At 55.7% G+C, this 16,163-nt stretch overlaps 1 protein-coding gene across 1 annotated transcript; it reads left to right on the top strand.

The window, feature by feature from the left end:
- The first annotated feature begins 3,320 nt into the window (after positions 1-3,320).
- PYGM (glycogen phosphorylase, muscle associated) lies at positions 3,321-15,187 on the top strand. Its single transcript, NM_001009192.2, has 20 exons — positions 3,321-3,632; positions 4,697-4,798; positions 4,886-4,964; positions 5,049-5,152; positions 5,531-5,662; positions 7,129-7,240; positions 7,326-7,408; positions 7,825-7,968; positions 8,285-8,377; positions 8,624-8,770; positions 8,905-9,068; positions 9,376-9,490; positions 10,026-10,127; positions 10,469-10,616; positions 10,897-10,955; positions 11,082-11,223; positions 11,666-11,873; positions 14,243-14,377; positions 14,588-14,654; positions 14,768-15,187. The coding sequence occupies exons 1-20, from the start codon at positions 3,390-3,392 to the stop codon at positions 14,915-14,917; spliced, it is 2,529 nt and encodes an 842-aa protein (NP_001009192.1). The 5' UTR covers positions 3,321-3,389; the 3' UTR covers positions 14,918-15,187.
- The last annotated feature ends 976 nt before the right edge of the window (positions 15,188-16,163 follow it).

Here is a 16,163-nt window from a genome sequence, read left to right as displayed (position 1 = left end):
AGCCTGTGTGCCACAACTACTGAGCCAGCACTCTCGAGCCTGGGAGCCCAGCTACTGAAGCCCAAGCCCCCTAGAGCCCATGCTCCACAACAAAAGAAGCCACCTCAATGAGAAGCCTGCACACATCAGGTAGAGGGTAGCTCCTGCTTGCTGCAACTAGAGAAAAGCCTGCACAGCAACGAAGGCCAAGCACAGCCTGAATAAATGAGCAGAATTACGTATATATATATAATATGTACGGATGTGAGAGTTGGACCATAAAAAAAGCTGAGTACCAAAGAATTGATGCTTTTGAACTGCCGTGTTGGAGAAGACTCTTCAAAGTCCCTCAGACTGACTGCAAGGAGATCAAACCAGTCAATCCTAAAGGAAATCAGTCCTAATAGTCATTGGAAGGATTGATGCTAAAGCTGGGAGCTCCAATACTCTGGCCACCTGATTTGAAGAAACTCGACTCATTGGAAAAGACCCCGATGCTGGGAAAGATTGAAGGCAGGAGGAGAAGGGGACGACAGAGGATGAGATGGTTGAATGGCCTCACTGACTCGATGGACACGAGTTGAGCAAGCTCCAAGAGTTGGTGATGGAAGCCTGGTGTGCTGCAGTCCGTGGGGTGGCAAAGAGTCAGATACGACTGAGCAACTAAACTGATACATAAACCTATACACACACCACCAATGGGGAGTGAAACGGGGGAAGGACTTGGGGAAACCAGTAGGTCAGTTTCAGTTTTCAAGTTTCCATCATGCTGGGCTGGGGGATGTGAAATAAAGAAGGGTCTCCTGGGGTGGCATTACCCTGGAAAAGACTGGCAAGTTCCAGTGGGTGCCATAGACACAACAAAGGCCAAAAGAGCCCAGGAGAAAGGTAGCTGGAGAAACCAACTCAAAGTATCACATTTGTTTCCCACCAGAAACATGTCCCAGTTCAGCCAGTTCCTTGAGTACAGGGGCAGGGTGCTCACCCAGTTGATGAGCAGGGGGAGGGGTGTGGATTGAGTTGACTTGGGGAGCAGAATAAGATAGCAATGTGCTCTGTTGGGAGCAGGTCCTTAGCAGCAGGAAAATTAAGGGTCAGTGCAAAGAAGGTTTGTGTGGCCAAAGCATGCGGCCACAGTTGGGGCATGAGGTGCCAACACGGGCAACTGGTGCCAAAATGCCTCTGAGCTCTCTTCGGCACTCCACAAGGAAGGCAGGCCAGGCGCCCGAGATGCTGGCCGAGCTCAGCGCTTGGTATGGGTCGGGAGGTGGGGAGGTGAGCCTCCCCTGAGGGACAGCCCAGGAGGAAAGGCTGAGGATGGGAACCACCGAGCCACCCACCAGGCATTCTTTTGAAATGCAAGGTGTAGGATACTTTTAAAATGCAAAAGAGAAAGTTTTCTATGTTCACACGACCTTGGTGTAGGTGTGTCTTGGAATCCTCTTCCTGGTCTTTTTTTTTTTTTTGGAAGCATACACTAAGGAAGACCAGCCCAGATGCTGTCTGGGAACAGAGGCAGAGCAGGGCTTGGCTTTCGGAAGACTAGGAGTTTGGCCTCCACACTAAGCTGGTATTTCCAGGGTTGGATCTGTTGTGGCTCAGAAAGTTCTCAGAAACGGCTGGGCCGTCCTTGAAACAGACTGTAGCATCCTGCAGCTGGCCAGGCCTCTGATGTGGTTCCTTGGCCCTCAGACCAGAACACCCAGGCTCCTCTTCCCCGGGCCCACCACTCTAGGAGGCCCAGCCTCCTTTGAAATAGCACAAGGCCCTTGGCTCCTTTTGCTCAAAGAACAAAGCAGGGGGCTTCCCTGGTGGTCAGTGGCTAAAATTCTGCACTCCCAGGGCAGGGGCCCAGGTTCCACCCCTGGCCAGAGAACTAGATCCCAACATGCCGTAACTAAGACTTGGCACAGCCAAAAAACAGGAACAAAGCAGGATCTGTGACCAACCTGCTGCTGCTGCTGCTAAGTCACTTCAGTCGTGTCCAACTCTGTGCGACCCCATAGACGACAGCCCACCAGGCTCCTCCGTCCATGGGATTTTCCAGGCAAGAGTCCTGGAGTGAGTTGCCTTCTCCGTATGACCAACCTAAACAGCATATTAAAAAGCGGAGATATTACTTTGGCAACAAAGGTTCATCTAGTCAAAGCTATGGTTTTTCCAGTGGTAGTGTATGGATGTGAGAGCTGGACCATAAAGAAAGCTGAGCGCCGAAGAATTGTTGCTTTTGAACTGTGGTGTTGGAGAAGATTCTTGAGAGTCCCTTGGACTGCAAGGAGATCAAACCAGTCCATCCTAAAGGAACTTTAGGAACTGCGTGGCCCTAGGCGGGAGAAATGAATGGGAGAAGGCCTTCACTCACCTGCGGCATGGGGAGACTTGATACCATTGTGTGTGTGTGTGTGTGTGTCTTGTGCCTGTGTCTCTGTGTGTGTCTGTGTGTATGTGTGTGTATGGACTGCTTCAGTTCTCCTACCCCTGTGGGCCACAGGACTACAGTTCCCAGGGGCCCCTGCTCCAGGCTGGTGGCCCCTAGCCAAAGCTGGCCTGTAATCTGACCATCCCTCTTGAAAGGTCAGTTCAGAACTCCTTGAGAGACAGCAACAGGGGGAGCTCAGAGTGGCTGGACTTTGGTGGGGGATGGGGTGGGGGCAGTGGCCCTGCCTCAGGCGACCTCTCCTGGAACTGAGAATCCCGGTCCCCCTTTTTTCAGATGCCCAGGGTCCTCCGCTAGCTTCACCTTTTCTGTTCTGGGCACCCTGATGCTCTGCGCAGGTGACCTTCAGCCACAGCATATGTCCTCCCCACCAAAGGGCAGGGCCACCATAGCAGCTTGACCAGAGAGCATCCTGCCCGTGGTGTGCAGCCTGTTGTGTGAAAGTCGAGAACCGAAGCCAAGCTGCTCTGCTGGAGGCTGGGCCTCCTGACACCTGTCCTCCTCGACAGCCTCCTTGGCCTCTCCAAGGAGCCCTGATTGAGGGCCCACAGTCAGGCCCCATCCTTCATCCATAATCCGAATTCAGGGCAGCCTCAGCCAAAGTCACAGCCCAGCCGCTCCAATCAAATCTCAGGCCTCTCAAGCCAGCACTCTGCCTGCTGCTTCCTGACTCCGACCCTGCACAAGGCAGGCCCCAGTGCCCGTGCACGAGGCCTGGAGGAAGTGGGTCAGTGCAGGGCTGCGAAGGAGCCAGGCCGGCCCTGGCCCTGCCCTATCCCTCCTCTCCTCCACTCACCCCAAAATAGCTCCCTGAGGAGCCGGGCCAAGACCCTCCCATCGAGGGAAGGGGTGGGGCAAGCTGCCTGGAGCCAGGCTTTAAAGCACCAGCCGGCTGGGGATCTCCACTCCCTGGCTGGAGGCACCACTCAGGCCGCCCGTCTGCACAGTCAGTCCGGCCCACCCTCCCTCAGCCATGTCCCGGCCCCTGACAGACCAGGAGAAGAGAAAGCAGATCAGCGTGCGTGGCCTGGCCGGTGTGGAGAATGTGACCGAGCTGAAGAAGAATTTCAACCGGCACCTACACTTCACCCTTGTGAAAGACCGCAATGTGGCCACCCCACGAGACTACTACTTCGCACTGGCCTACACGGTGCGCGACCACCTCGTGGGCCGCTGGATCCGCACGCAGCAGCACTACTATGAGAAGGACCCCAAGGTGCCGCTTGGGGCACCCCGGGTGGGCAGTGGGCTGGGGGGCCCTGCCTGGGGCCTGGGAGATCTTGAGCGAATGACAGGCCCTTTCTGGGGTCAGGACTTTCTGCAGCAAAAGAAAGGGTGCCTCCGGGTTCCTGAGGTTGGATGAAAGGGGTGCCAGGTGCAATGGGTGCTGGAACCACCCAGGGGGAGAAACCTGGAGTCGGGGGCAAGTCAGGGGCCTCGGGTCCGGTAGGCTGGTTGCAAAGGCTCAGCGCTCAGTCAGAGAATGGAGAGGCTGCTGGGGGGTGGGCAGGAAGACCCCGCGGCCTGGGTTGGATCCTAAGTGGAAGGATGTTCTACTGAACGCGTGTGTGGTGTGCCGGTGTGCCGGGTGAGGCGCATCTGGGGTGGCGATATCAAGTATCTGCTGGGGTCACTGGTAAAGGTCAGCAACCTGACACTGCTGGGCAGGGGTGGGGGAGGGGAGGGGCGGGAACCCAGGAAACCAGGAGACTGGGCACCACACCGTCAGCATCCTGGATACAGCAGTCTCTCTCTCCAACCCCCTTCTTGGGACTGAGGCTTGAGGGCCAAGGGGAGCTGGGCACTGCAAGGGAGGGAGATGGCTGACTCTAGCCCTGAGTCATTGTGTGACCTTGAGCCAATGACTTCTCTCTCTGGGCCTGGCCTCCCCTTTTCGGGAGCTCTTGGTGGTGCTTCCCTGTGTCCTGACTTCCTGATGGGCTCTTGGCAGGACTGCGCGCGAAGGAAGGGGTTCCCAGCTCTCCTAAGCACCTCAACCCCCTGAGGTGGATATGGCCCCATTTTTCAGATGAAGAAACTGAGGCTCAGAGAAGAAAAGTGAATTGTCCAAAGTCAGAAGAAATGCTGGGACCAGTATCTTACCTGCTGGGTCCCAAAGCCTGAGAAGGCAGGAAAACTGGAGGCAGGGCTGGAACCCGCTGGGGCCTAGGAGTGGGGCAGGAGGTATGAGAGGTGCAGGCCCAGCCGGGCCTGGCTGAATGTCAGGGGGCGGCCTTGACCCTCCCTCCCCTCCCCCTCCCCGTCTATTTCTCCGGACAGAGGATCTACTACCTGTCTCTGGAATTCTACATCGGCCGGACGCTGCAGAACACCATGGTGAACCTGGCGCTGGAGAATGCCTGTGACGAGGCCACCTATCAGGTGCGTAGGGGTGGGCACGCCTTCAGGACTGGAGGGCTGACCTGCTGGCCCTTGGCCCTGACTTCTGCTATACCCTCCCACCTCTAGCTGGGTCTGGACATGGAGGAGCTGGAGGAAATCGAGGAGGACGCAGGGCTGGGCAACGGGGGCCTGGGCCGGCTGGCGGGTAAGTGAGCGGGGCGCCAGGGCACTGGGCAGAAGTGTTCCTTTATGTTGGGTCTCTGATATCCACCTCCTTGCACACCCCTAGCCTGCTTTCTGGACTCAATGGCAACACTGGGCCTGGCTGCCTATGGCTATGGGATCCGCTATGAGTTTGGGATTTTTAACCAGAAGATCTCTGGGGGTTGGCAGGTGAGTAACCTTGGGCCCTGACCTTGTGGTTATGATGAAGATGGCTATTTGTTCATTCATCTGCACATAGATCCAGAAGCAGCCCCAGCAGCCTGGGTGGAGAGCATCTTTGCCCCTTCCCCCTGGCCCCAAGCCAGCTGTCAGCTCCTGGGACAAGAGGTCCACGGCTGTGGAATGTCTCAGACTCTTATGCACACACCGAGCCCCCTTGGATCTTCCACCAGACTGGGGGCCCACCTACCGCAGAGCCGGTCATTCACGCCCTCCCTCTATAGGGCACACCAGGGCTGCGGGCTCCTGCTACACCCACCACCTGCTGTGGTGTGAGCCTAGCTCTGACTCTGCCTTCCTTTCTCCCGTGACCCACCTGCGGCTCAGATGGAGGAGGCTGATGACTGGCTTCGCTACGGCAACCCCTGGGAGAAGGCCCGCCCTGAGTTCACCCTGCCGGTGCACTTCTATGGCCGAGTGGAACACACCAGCCAGGGGGCCAAGTGGGTAGACACACAGGTGAGGGGGAAGCCAGGGAGCAGGGGGAAGATCTAGTGAGGTGGAGGGGAGGACTGGAGGTTCTGGAGGAAACAGGGAGAAGCAAAGAAAGAGCCTGGAAGCTACTGGACAGAGTGCAGTTTTATATCGGAGGCCACTGAGCTCAGAGGAGTTAAGTGACTTACTTGAGGTCACACAGGTGGAACCCAGAGAGGCTGGAGACAGGGTCACAGGGGAGCCAGACCACGTGAGGAGCTGGGAGGAGGAGAGACACTGCCCTGCTCTACCACTGCTCCTCGCCGCCCAAAATAATCAGAGTCTCGGCTCCCCTGCATATTTGAGCTGGGGGCTTGATGGGAAATAAACCAACAGCCCAAAAAGGGGGATAGGAGAGAAAACTAAAGCCTAGGATGGGCAACTGACATGTTCAAGGTCATAGAGCAGGTTGGTGGGAGCCTGCCACTAAACCGGGTGTCCAAACCCCAGCTCCACCACCAGCCCTTTTGCTGTGGCTGCAGCTCACCTGCCTCCAGATAGCTGCACAGCAACCTCGAGGCTTTCAGAACCCAGAGTTTGTTCCACTGTCATCCACGCTAAGGTCTGGCAGGGCTCTGGCTTGCCCTCCTAGCTGTATGCTCTTGGGCCAGTCCCTTCCCTGTCTGAGCTGCAGCATTTGCTCTGCTCCAGTCAGGGGCTACTTAATGCTGGGGAGGGAGGTGTGGGTGCACCCCTTTCTCTGTGGTAGCTGGCAGTTATTTGCAGCAATTATTGATGTTTGTGGGCTTTGGTGGCTTAGCAGTAAAGACTGCTTGCAATGCAGGAGAACGGGTTCAGTCCCTGCATTGGGAAGATCCCCTGGAGGAGGGCATGGCAACCCACTCCAGTATTCTTGCCTGGAGAATCCCATGGACAGAGGAGCCTAGCGGGCTACAGTCCATAAGGTCGCAAAAAGTTGGACACGGATTAGCAGCTTAGCATTCAGCGTGCATGCACATTGATGTTTGCTAATTGTGGGAGGTGGGGCCAGCATTAGTCACCACTAATTAGCCCTGTGGTTAACCTTTGGATGGACTTGACCTCTATGACCCCCTCAGCCAGGACTCGTGGTCCCCCCAGTCCTTCCAGGAGTCCAGAATGTCCTCTAGATTGTGCTCAGGCCAGGTGGCCAGCACATCCCCACCATGGCAGAGTGGCCACCAACAGAGGCCCACCTTGGCCTCTGAGCTCATCCCTGCCTCCTCCTGGAATCCTCACAACAGCCCAGCAAGGAGGGCCGGCGGGGGTGTGAGGAGGCACCGGGATGTCCTCTCTTTATGGCCAAGGCCCAGAGAGGTTGGTGGGGTTGCTTGTGGTCCAGAGTTGGGACTGGAACCCGGGGTTGGGGGTTGGCTGGCGGAGTGCAGGGACAAAGCACAGAGTTCCGGCTCTCAGGGCCTCTTAGACACAGCAGATGCCCACCTCTTAACAACAGGCGGGGTGTCCCACAGGTGGTGTTGGCCATGCCTTATGACACACCCGTGCCGGGCTACCGCAACAACGTCGTGAATACCATGCGACTGTGGTCTGCAAAAGCCCCCAATGACTTCAACCTCAAGGACTGTGAGTTCAGCCGGAGTCAGCAGCCCCCTCCCACTGCGGAGCCCCTCGACCCAAGCCTGACCCCGTTCCCACTTTTGTTCCTTAGTCAATGTCGGTGGCTACATCCAGGCTGTGCTGGACCGCAACCTAGCTGAGAACATCTCACGGGTCCTATACCCCAACGACAACGTATGTTACCCTCTGGGCTGGGGACAGGAAGCCAGGAGTGCATGGGAGAGGGCAAGAGGGGGAGTGACACCTGCTGGTGCCCTAGTCACACCCAGGGCATTTTGCTGGCCCCTGAGTGTCCTGTGGCTTCCCCCCAGTTCTTTAAGTGTGAGGATGCTTGGATCCGGGGGTGGGGAGTGGCTCTTTGGAGGAGCTCTTCCCTGGAGACACCCACAATACTCTTGGTCCTTGTAGCCCTCCCTCCTGACCCAGCTGCATTGCTGCTTCTCGGTGGGAGAAAGACTCTCGGGTCCCTGAGGTGAAGCAGTTCAGGGCTTAGGATCTCGGGATGGGTGGGAGTCTCTCCTGGCCAGGCCCACAGAAGTGTTAGACCACGCCCACCACATTGACCCCGCCCCATCTCGCACTGTCCCCAGTTCTTTGAGGGGAAGGAACTGCGGCTGAAGCAGGAGTACTTCGTAGTGGCTGCCACGCTCCAGGACATCATCCGCCGCTTCAAGTCCTCCAAGTTTGGCTGCCTCGACCCTGTGCGCACCAACTTCGATGCCTTCCCAGATAAGGTACCAGGCCCCAGGGAGGGTCGGTCTCTACACATCTGGTGAGTGGTGCCTTCCCTCTCACCTCCAGCCTGAGCTTGCAACCCCCATTTAATAGATGAGGAAGTGGAGGCTGGGGGTGGGTGTGAGGGTTATCTGCTTGAGGATCCTCAGTATAATCCGCTCTCCTCTTCCTCCTGCTCCACAACTACCCCCTTGAGGGCCTCCACCTCGAACCACAAGGGGCCCTGGGCAGGGGGTACTCTCAAGGGGCAACAGACAGTGACCATAGCCTTGGGGCCAGGTTGATTCTAACTGTCCTCCACCCCCCCTCCCCCAGGTGGCCATCCAGCTCAATGACACCCACCCCTCCTTGGCCATCCCTGAGCTGATGAGGATTCTGGTGGACCAGGAGCGACTGGAGTGGGAAAAGGTGGGCTTCGGGGCCCATCCCCCACTCCTGCCTCACCCTCTCCATCTCAGGGTTCCCTTCCCAGTCTGGGGAGGGGATAGATGTGGGTGGAGCCCCCACTGAACAGACAGCGGTGTGAGACCCAGAGGTGGGTGTCCTAGAACCTGGCCTGGCAGTGGCAGGGCTGGGGCTCTTGGCTGCGCAGTGTGTGTGGAGAGCCATCCGGCTTAAGCCCCGGGGATCCTGCCTCCCCACCCCACCTGTCAGGCATGGGAAGTGACTGTGAAGACTTGTGCCTACACCAACCACACGGTGCTGCCCGAGGCCCTGGAGCGCTGGCCTGTGCACCTCATAGAGACCCTGCTGCCGCGGCACCTCCAGATCATCTATGAGATCAACCAGCGCTTCCTTAACGTGAGTGGAGAAGGCCTGGGGTGGAGGGTGGGGGCGTGGAGGGCCTGGGGAAGGCTATGGGCGAAGATCTGGGGGAAGGGGCTGGGGACCGGTGTTCTGGGTCCTCGGCCTAGCTCTGGTCTCTCCCGGCACAGCGGGTGGCAGCCGCGTTCCCAGGCGATGTAGACCGACTGCGGCGCATGTCGCTGGTGGAGGAGGGCGCGGTGAAGCGCATCAACATGGCACACCTGTGCATCGCCGGATCTCATGCTGTCAATGGCGTGGCTCGCATCCACTCGGAGATCCTCAAGAAGACCATGTGAGACCCGCTCCCCAGACTCCGCCCCTCCCGCTGGGCCCCACCCACTGCCTGGTACTGGGCACTCAGAGCCGCCCTCTGCTGGCTCCTTCCACAGGTAGCACCGCTCTTACAAGGGTCACAGGTGTGCTATCCAGTCCAGTCCCGTTCTGGGATGTCCCCTCTTACACACAGCACCCCCTCCCCGCCCCCCCCACCGCGGCCTTCACCTCCAGGAGCCTTTCATCAAGAAATTAGGGTAGGGGCCCCACGGAGAAGACCCTCATTCCACAGGGGTGATTGATGATCTTCCGACCCTATCCTGTAGCTTCAAGGACTTCTACGAGCTGGAGCCTCATAAGTTCCAGAATAAGACCAATGGGATCACCCCTCGGCGCTGGTTGGTTATGTGTAACCCTGGGCTGGCAGAGGTCATTGCTGAGGTGAGAAGTCATGTATGGCCAGTAGCGGTCAGCACAGTCACTGCAAGGCGCAGCTGGGTGTGGTTGCATATGTGGTTCACTGTAGGGTGCCCAGCTGAGGGCTGAAATCCATTCTGCACTGCGTTCCCAAGCCTTGCATGTGTCTGGAGGAGGGGAACCATCTTTTTATGTGAGCTAATGGAGACCCTGGCTGTGAAGGCCAACCTGAGGAAGTTCACAGCCTAATGGAGGGTTATCAGCAGGTCACATCTTAAGTAAGACCAGAAAGGAGCAGAGATCACAGGCCCTTGAAGTCACTGCCTGTCAGAGAAAAAGGCCAGCACGAGGGTCTGTGGGGGTCAGATGGGCATCAGCCATCCAAGCTCAAGGTCAGGAAGGGAGGAAAGATGTGCGTACATGCCCTGCCCCCTAGCTGGGAGGCTGCAGAAGAGGCACTGTCTGCAGTGGACTGCGCCTTTTTGACCTGGAAAAGGACCCCTTTATGAAGGAGGACAGGGGAGGGCCATGGGCCTAACCGAGCGCCATCTCCCTCCAGCGCATCGGAGAGGAATACATCGCAGACCTGGATCAGCTGCGCAAACTGCTGTCCTATGTGGATGACGAATCCTTTATCCGGGATGTGGCCAAAGTGAAGCAGGTGAGGAGCGGCGCTGCAACCTGGGACAGACACCTGTGCTGGGGCCGGAGTGGAGAGTGCTGGAAGGGCCGACTGTCCGGGTCAGGAATGGCCCGTGCTCATCTCTCCTGCAACCTCAGGCCATTGGTAGAAGTTGCCTGGAATCAGTCCGTGGTAGGAAGGCATCATCTGACCTCACTGAAAGGGTGCTGATGTTGCTTAGCAATGTCTGCCTTGATGCAGGAGTGGATGAAGGTGGCAAGGGGGCCTTCTATCCTCACCTTCCTGGGAAGGAAATGAGACTGTAGGATTTCCTGAGGCTGAGGCCTACTGGTGAGCTCTTCCCCCTCTTCTGCCTTCAGGAAAACAAGTTAAAGTTCTCTGCGTACCTAGAGAAGGAATACAAAGTCCACATCAACCCCAACTCGCTCTTCGATATCCAGGTGAAGCGGATTCATGAATATAAACGCCAGCTCCTCAACTGCCTCCATGTCATCACGCTGTACAACCGTGAGTGGCAGGCTTCCCTCTGGCTCCTGTTCCTGTCTCTGTGTACCTCCCAGCATACTGCATACTTCTCCATCAACATCTCTTTTGGACTCAGGGAAACTCTTGGGACATGGAATTGTCCCCATTTCACAGATGGGCAAACCAAGGCTCAGAGAGGGGGGACATGACAGATATGAGGTCACCAGCCCAAGTCAGGCCTATTATTGCCCAGCCCAGTCCTGGTGCTACAGCCCAGAGGGAAAACCTGGCCCACTCACTGGATCCCTCTGTTTCTCCATAGGTATCAAGAAGGAACCCAATAAGTTTTTTGTGCCTCGGACTGTGATGATTGGAGGGAAGGTGAGAGGCCGAGCCCAGATCATGGCTGTGGTCCTTTGATATTCAGGTTGAGGTTAGCTTGGTTGGGTTGCAGGATGGGGGAAGGAGGCCAGGCTGTGGAGCTGACCCCAAAGTGTGCCCCCACAGGCTGCCCCTGGGTACCATATGGCCAAGATGATCATCAGACTCATCACAGCCATTGGGGATGTGGTCAACCACGACCCGGTGGTGGGAGACCGCCTCCGCGTGATCTTCCTGGAGAACTACCGAGTCTCGCTGGCCGAGAAAGGTAGGGTGCCACCAGTGGGGATCCTAGGGAAGCTCTGATGAGTTCAGTCCCTGGAAGAGATATTAATCTCCTCTTCCTGGGGTACTGGTACTTTAAAGAAGAATCTGGAGAGGACAATCCTCAAATCATGAGGATGTTCCCTTAGTGGTGGAATGTCATGCAAGATGGGATGAAATTACAGAGGAGAGGGACCTCAGTAGTGCCCTTCAAATCACACAGTGGAGCTGGGGGGTAGGAGGAGTCCAGGTTAGATCCCAGATGTTCAAGAATCAACAAGAGGTGGGGAGGGGTCAGTGAGAAGGAAATAGTTGGTGAAGACTGGAGGGCTGGAGGGAAGGGACTCTGAATCTGGCCAGGCCTGGGACCAGACGAACTTCAGAGCCTCCAGCTGACATGGGGGCTCTTCCTGGAGCTGAGCGTGTCCCCTGCTGCCACCCTGCAGTGATCCCGGCTGCTGACCTCTCTGAGCAGATCTCTACTGCGGGCACTGAAGCCTCAGGCACTGGCAACATGAAATTCATGCTCAACGGGGCTCTGACCATTGGCACCATGGACGGGGCCAACGTGGAGATGGCAGAAGAGGCTGGAGAGGAGAACTTCTTCATCTTCGGCATGAGGGTGGAGGATGTAGAAAGGCTTGACCAGAAAGGGTAAGGCTGCAGAGTTAGTCCATGGGCAGGAGGCACCAAGGTGGGACTGCTGGAGGGTAGAGCTGGGAGCAAGAGGCACCACTGGAAAGGCTGGTCTGGGATGTGCAAGGTCTTTTTTTTTTTTTTTTTTCTCTTTTCTTGCAAGGTCTTTTTTAAAAACTTATTTGGCTACCTTGGGTCTTAGTTGAAGCATGTGGGATCTTGGTTGCATCATGTCATGTGGGATCTTCTGTTGCAGCGCACGAACTCTCTAGACTCTCTAGTTGTGTTGCTCTGAGGCTTGTGGGATCTTTATTGCCCAACCAGGGATCAAACCCACGTCCCCGCCATTGCAGGGTGGATTCTTAACCTCTGGACCACCAGGGAAGTCCCTGCACAAAGTCCTAGTTAACGGCCCATCAGAAGTCTGAAAACTTTTGAGGTAGCGTAACAAATAAGATCAATGAAATGAGAAGAGACAGAAGTAACACAGAGCTGAAGGAAAAGGAAGAGGAAATAATATCAACCCACAGAAATAATATCATTTCTGGAATTGGGAGTAAAATGAAATTCTCAGCTCCCTGGCAGTCATAGCAAAAAGGGAAACATGAGTATGGTAGTTAAACCTGGGTTTGTGGTCAGAAATGCAGATCTTCAGAGACAATCTTCCTGGCATTACATTTTTGACATTTTATTTTAAAATATGATTCTTTTCTTAGCATAGAAGCAGTCCATGCTCATTAATTGGAAAAATACAAAGCTACAGAGAAGAAAACTGTCTTTTATAATCTCATCCCCCAGATTTAAAGTCACAGTTCTCTTTTTCTTCACATATTTATATGTGTGTATATATATATATATATGTAGTTTTTTAAAATTTTAATGAATTTTTTGGCTGCACTGTGCTGCATGTGGGATCTTAATTCCCTGACCAGGGGTAGAACCAGTGCCCCCGGCATTGGGAGCATGGAGTCAACCAGTGAACCATGAGGGAAGTCCCTGTGTAGTTTTTAAAAGTTGGAAATAATATATGTACAATATTGAATCCTGTTATCTTAACATTGGAGAAGCATTTTCTAAGTCACTAAATAGTCTTTCAAATATTTTAAATGTTTGTATAGCATTCCATCCTATGGAAATGCCATACTTATTTAACTAATTCCATGTAGTTGGATGTGAAGGTTGATTTTCCTCGTTTATTAGTATAAATGTCCCTTTGATGACCAATCTTTTACACTGATGTCCACATCTCTAATAATTTCCTAAATATAATTATTGTGCTTGCTATATGCTAAGGCAATTCAGTCACATCCGATTCTTTGTGACCTTATAGACTATAGCCTGCCAGGTTCCTCTTTCCATGGGATTCTCTAGGCAAGAATACTGGAGTGAGTTGCCATGCCCTTCTCCAGGGGATCTTCCCAACTCAAGGATCAAACCCTTGTCTCCTGTGTCTCTCTCATTGCACACGGATTCTTAACTGCTGAGTCACTGGGGAAGCCCAAGATAATTATTAGAAGGGGATATTTCTGAGTCAGAAAAGTATGCATTCTTAAAGCCCCTGATACACATTGTCAAATCGTTTCCCAGAAAGTTGGTACCAGTTTACACTCAGCTTACAAGAGCAGGTACTAAATATTGAGAGGAATTTCTCCTGTGGGGCTTGACTAGAAAGTTCAGACTGGGTCTTTTGGATAGGAGGGAAATGTGAAATGTTTTGAGTGAAGTCCAGCATGTTCAGAACTAGACTCCAAACAGACACCTTTGGCTGCAGGATGAGGCTCGACTGGAGGGAGGAATGTCCAGTTGGGGAACCAGTGTGGGGGCTGGCACCAGATGGCAGGAGGAGTCCCCTATAGCAGGCCAGTGCTAGGGATGGGGGTTAGGGACACTGTTGAGGAGGAGGCCATGGCTTCTGGTTGGAAGAGGGGAAGGAAGGAGACAAAACTGGTCTGGATAGATTTGAACCTGGGTGGCTCGGGGAGTGATTGTGCTACCCCAGGAAGTTGTTGGGTAGGAAGTAGTTCCTACCCTAGGGGAGGAAAGTTGGTGCCAGGACAGTGATGAACATGGCTGGACAGTTTGAGTTTAAGGATGTTCCTCAGGATGTACCTGTTGGCTCCTCCTGGAGCCTGAAAGTGAGGCCAGGGATGGACTTAGGATGGTGGGGAAGAAAAGCTATTTATGGAGGAAACAGACCTGCTGGGAGACAGTGGTGGCGTGTGGGTAGAAGAGCGGAAGGACTTCCAGAGCGAGTCGGCAGCTATAGGGAGGACAGTAGCAGGCTGGACCTGAGTTTTCACCCTGGGGCTTGGAACTTCCTGGATATTTGCTGGAGGAGGAGCCAGGAACCCCTTTCCAGGGTGCTAACTATGGCTCTTCCCCCACAGGTACAACGCCCAGGAGTATTATGACCGGATTCCTGAGCTTCGGCACATCATTGACCAGCTGAGCAGTGGCTTCTTCTCTCCCAAACAGCCTGACCTATTCAAGGACATTGTCAACATGCTCATGCACCATGACCGGTGAGCTGGCGGGCCAGGGCCCGCGTACGTGGGGTTGCAGGGCTGAACAGGGCTCAGGAGCTGTGGAGAGGCTGGACAGGGCTTCAGGGCAGTTGCAACCACATTCCTTTGGAAGCAGTATCACTGTCTAGGTCCTCAGGAATCCAATAGGACAGGATGGGCTTGGCCCTTGACCCCAGGAGACTTTCCCACTTCTCCATTCCCCTCCAGGTTTAAAGTCTTTGCAGATTATGAAGAGTACGTTAAATGCCAGGAGAGAGTCAGTGCCCTGTACAAGGTGAGAGGTCCTGGGCCAGGGGTTGGCAGGGCTTTGGTGGCCCTGGTTGGGATGAGGTGGAAGGTGGGGATCCCACCCTCAGAGCAAACCCAGAGCTTCCTTGTGGCCTCTAGAACCCGAGAGAGTGGACGCGGATGGTGATCCGGAACATAGCTACCTCTGGCAAGTTCTCCAGTGACCGCACCATTGCCCAGTACGCCAGGGAGATCTGGGGCGTGGAGCCGACCCGCCAGCGCATGCCGGCCCCGGATGAGAAGATCTGAGCCTCTAGACTAGACCCAAACCTGCCCCTGAGTCTGTTTGCAGTCCCTTGGGCCAGCTCCAGCTCTTCGTCCAGAGGGTGGGGTACTGGAGTTAGATCTCTAGCCCTCTCCTTGGAACCCCCATTTCCCATCATCCTCGAGCTCCCAGTGTTCAGCGTGACGAAGGACACTGCTCCCACGCTGTCCTCGGGCTCCCCAGCCCCTCCTGTCTATGGGTTTGACCAACCACACCCACTCCCCAATAAATTGATTCTCCTGGGGAGCCTCCTTACTCCCCTCTCTGCTGGGAAATATTTTTAGCTCTGGGCAGCACAGCAGCTGCGCAATCACCGTGCCTTAGCCCCAGCCGCGGCAGGTGCATCCCCTCAAAAGGGGGGCGGCCTGTGGGGGTGGGGCCCGGGACTCTCCTGCCCGCTTCCAGGCGTCACCCTGCACGCCTCTCCTCCCAGTGCTGTGTCCATACTAGGTCAGCGGCCCGCGAGGCTGGCCGGGGGCGTGGCGTCCGCCCGGGTGGGGCCCACCCGGGACCGGAGCAGGGCCTTAAGCTGAGGCCTCCTGCAAGCAAGATCCACGCTGTCGGGGGCGGGGCTCAAGAGGGGGAGGAGTCCCCGCGTGGTTGGCGCCTTCTTGACTCCGCCTTAGCCCCGCCCCACTGCGGCGTTTAAGGGTCTCTAAGCAGGTGGCTACGCTAGGTCCAAAGCAAGGGGAGTGTTCCGGCGGGGGCCGATTAGGCTGCGCCGACGTTGCCCCTCCTCACTTGGGGTCCCGAAAGGGCCTGCTTCTAGGTCCCATATTACCAAGATTGAGTTGTGGGGGAGGTCCCGCCTCCCCAGCCCGGTAGCAGGGAGGGGCAAGTCTCAGAGATTTGTTTGGGGCCCGTGGTTTCACAGCGAGTGTGTTTGAACCTGAACTGCCGGAAATGGTTACCGGTTCCCTTCGGCCCGGCTTGTGGGGACCCCAACCGCCTGCGGCTACCCCTCCCATGTGCTTCTCTGGAGCCAGGCCTCCAGGCTCCAGTTTTCTAGCTGCAAGAACCCACCGTCTCTTGCAGCCGCCCCTTTTCATCTGGCCCCATGCGGAGCCAGGCTTCCGGAGCCCCAGTCCCTCCTGTGTGAACGGGAGCTCCCCCCAACATCCTCAGAACCCGAGGCCCCTTCTCCCCATCGCCGCGTTTTCATTCTTCCTCACAAACCCCTCACTCTTAAATGCTCCCACCTTGTCCTAGCCCCTCCCCCAGGCTATCACA

Source organism: Ovis aries, chromosome 21, assembly GCF_016772045.2.
Source record: "Ovis aries strain OAR_USU_Benz2616 breed Rambouillet chromosome 21, ARS-UI_Ramb_v3.0, whole genome shotgun sequence".
NCBI lineage: Eukaryota > Metazoa > Chordata > Mammalia > Artiodactyla > Bovidae > Ovis > Ovis aries.
This window is presented reverse-complemented; position numbering and strand designations above follow the sequence as displayed.

Bases quoted from the DNA above. Each gene is read 5' to 3' on its own strand.
- PYGM (NM_001009192.2), top strand. From the start codon at position 3,390: ATGTCCCGGCCCCTGACAGACCAGGAGAAGAGAAAGCAGATCAGCGTG. The intron at 10,617-10,896 runs GTGAGTGGCAGG...GTTTCTCCATAG, and splicing joins TGTCATCACGCTGTACAACC to GTATCAAGAAGGAACCCAAT. The intron at 14,655-14,767 runs GTGAGAGGTCCT...TGTGGCCTCTAG, and splicing joins GAGTCAGTGCCCTGTACAAG to AACCCGAGAGAGTGGACGCG.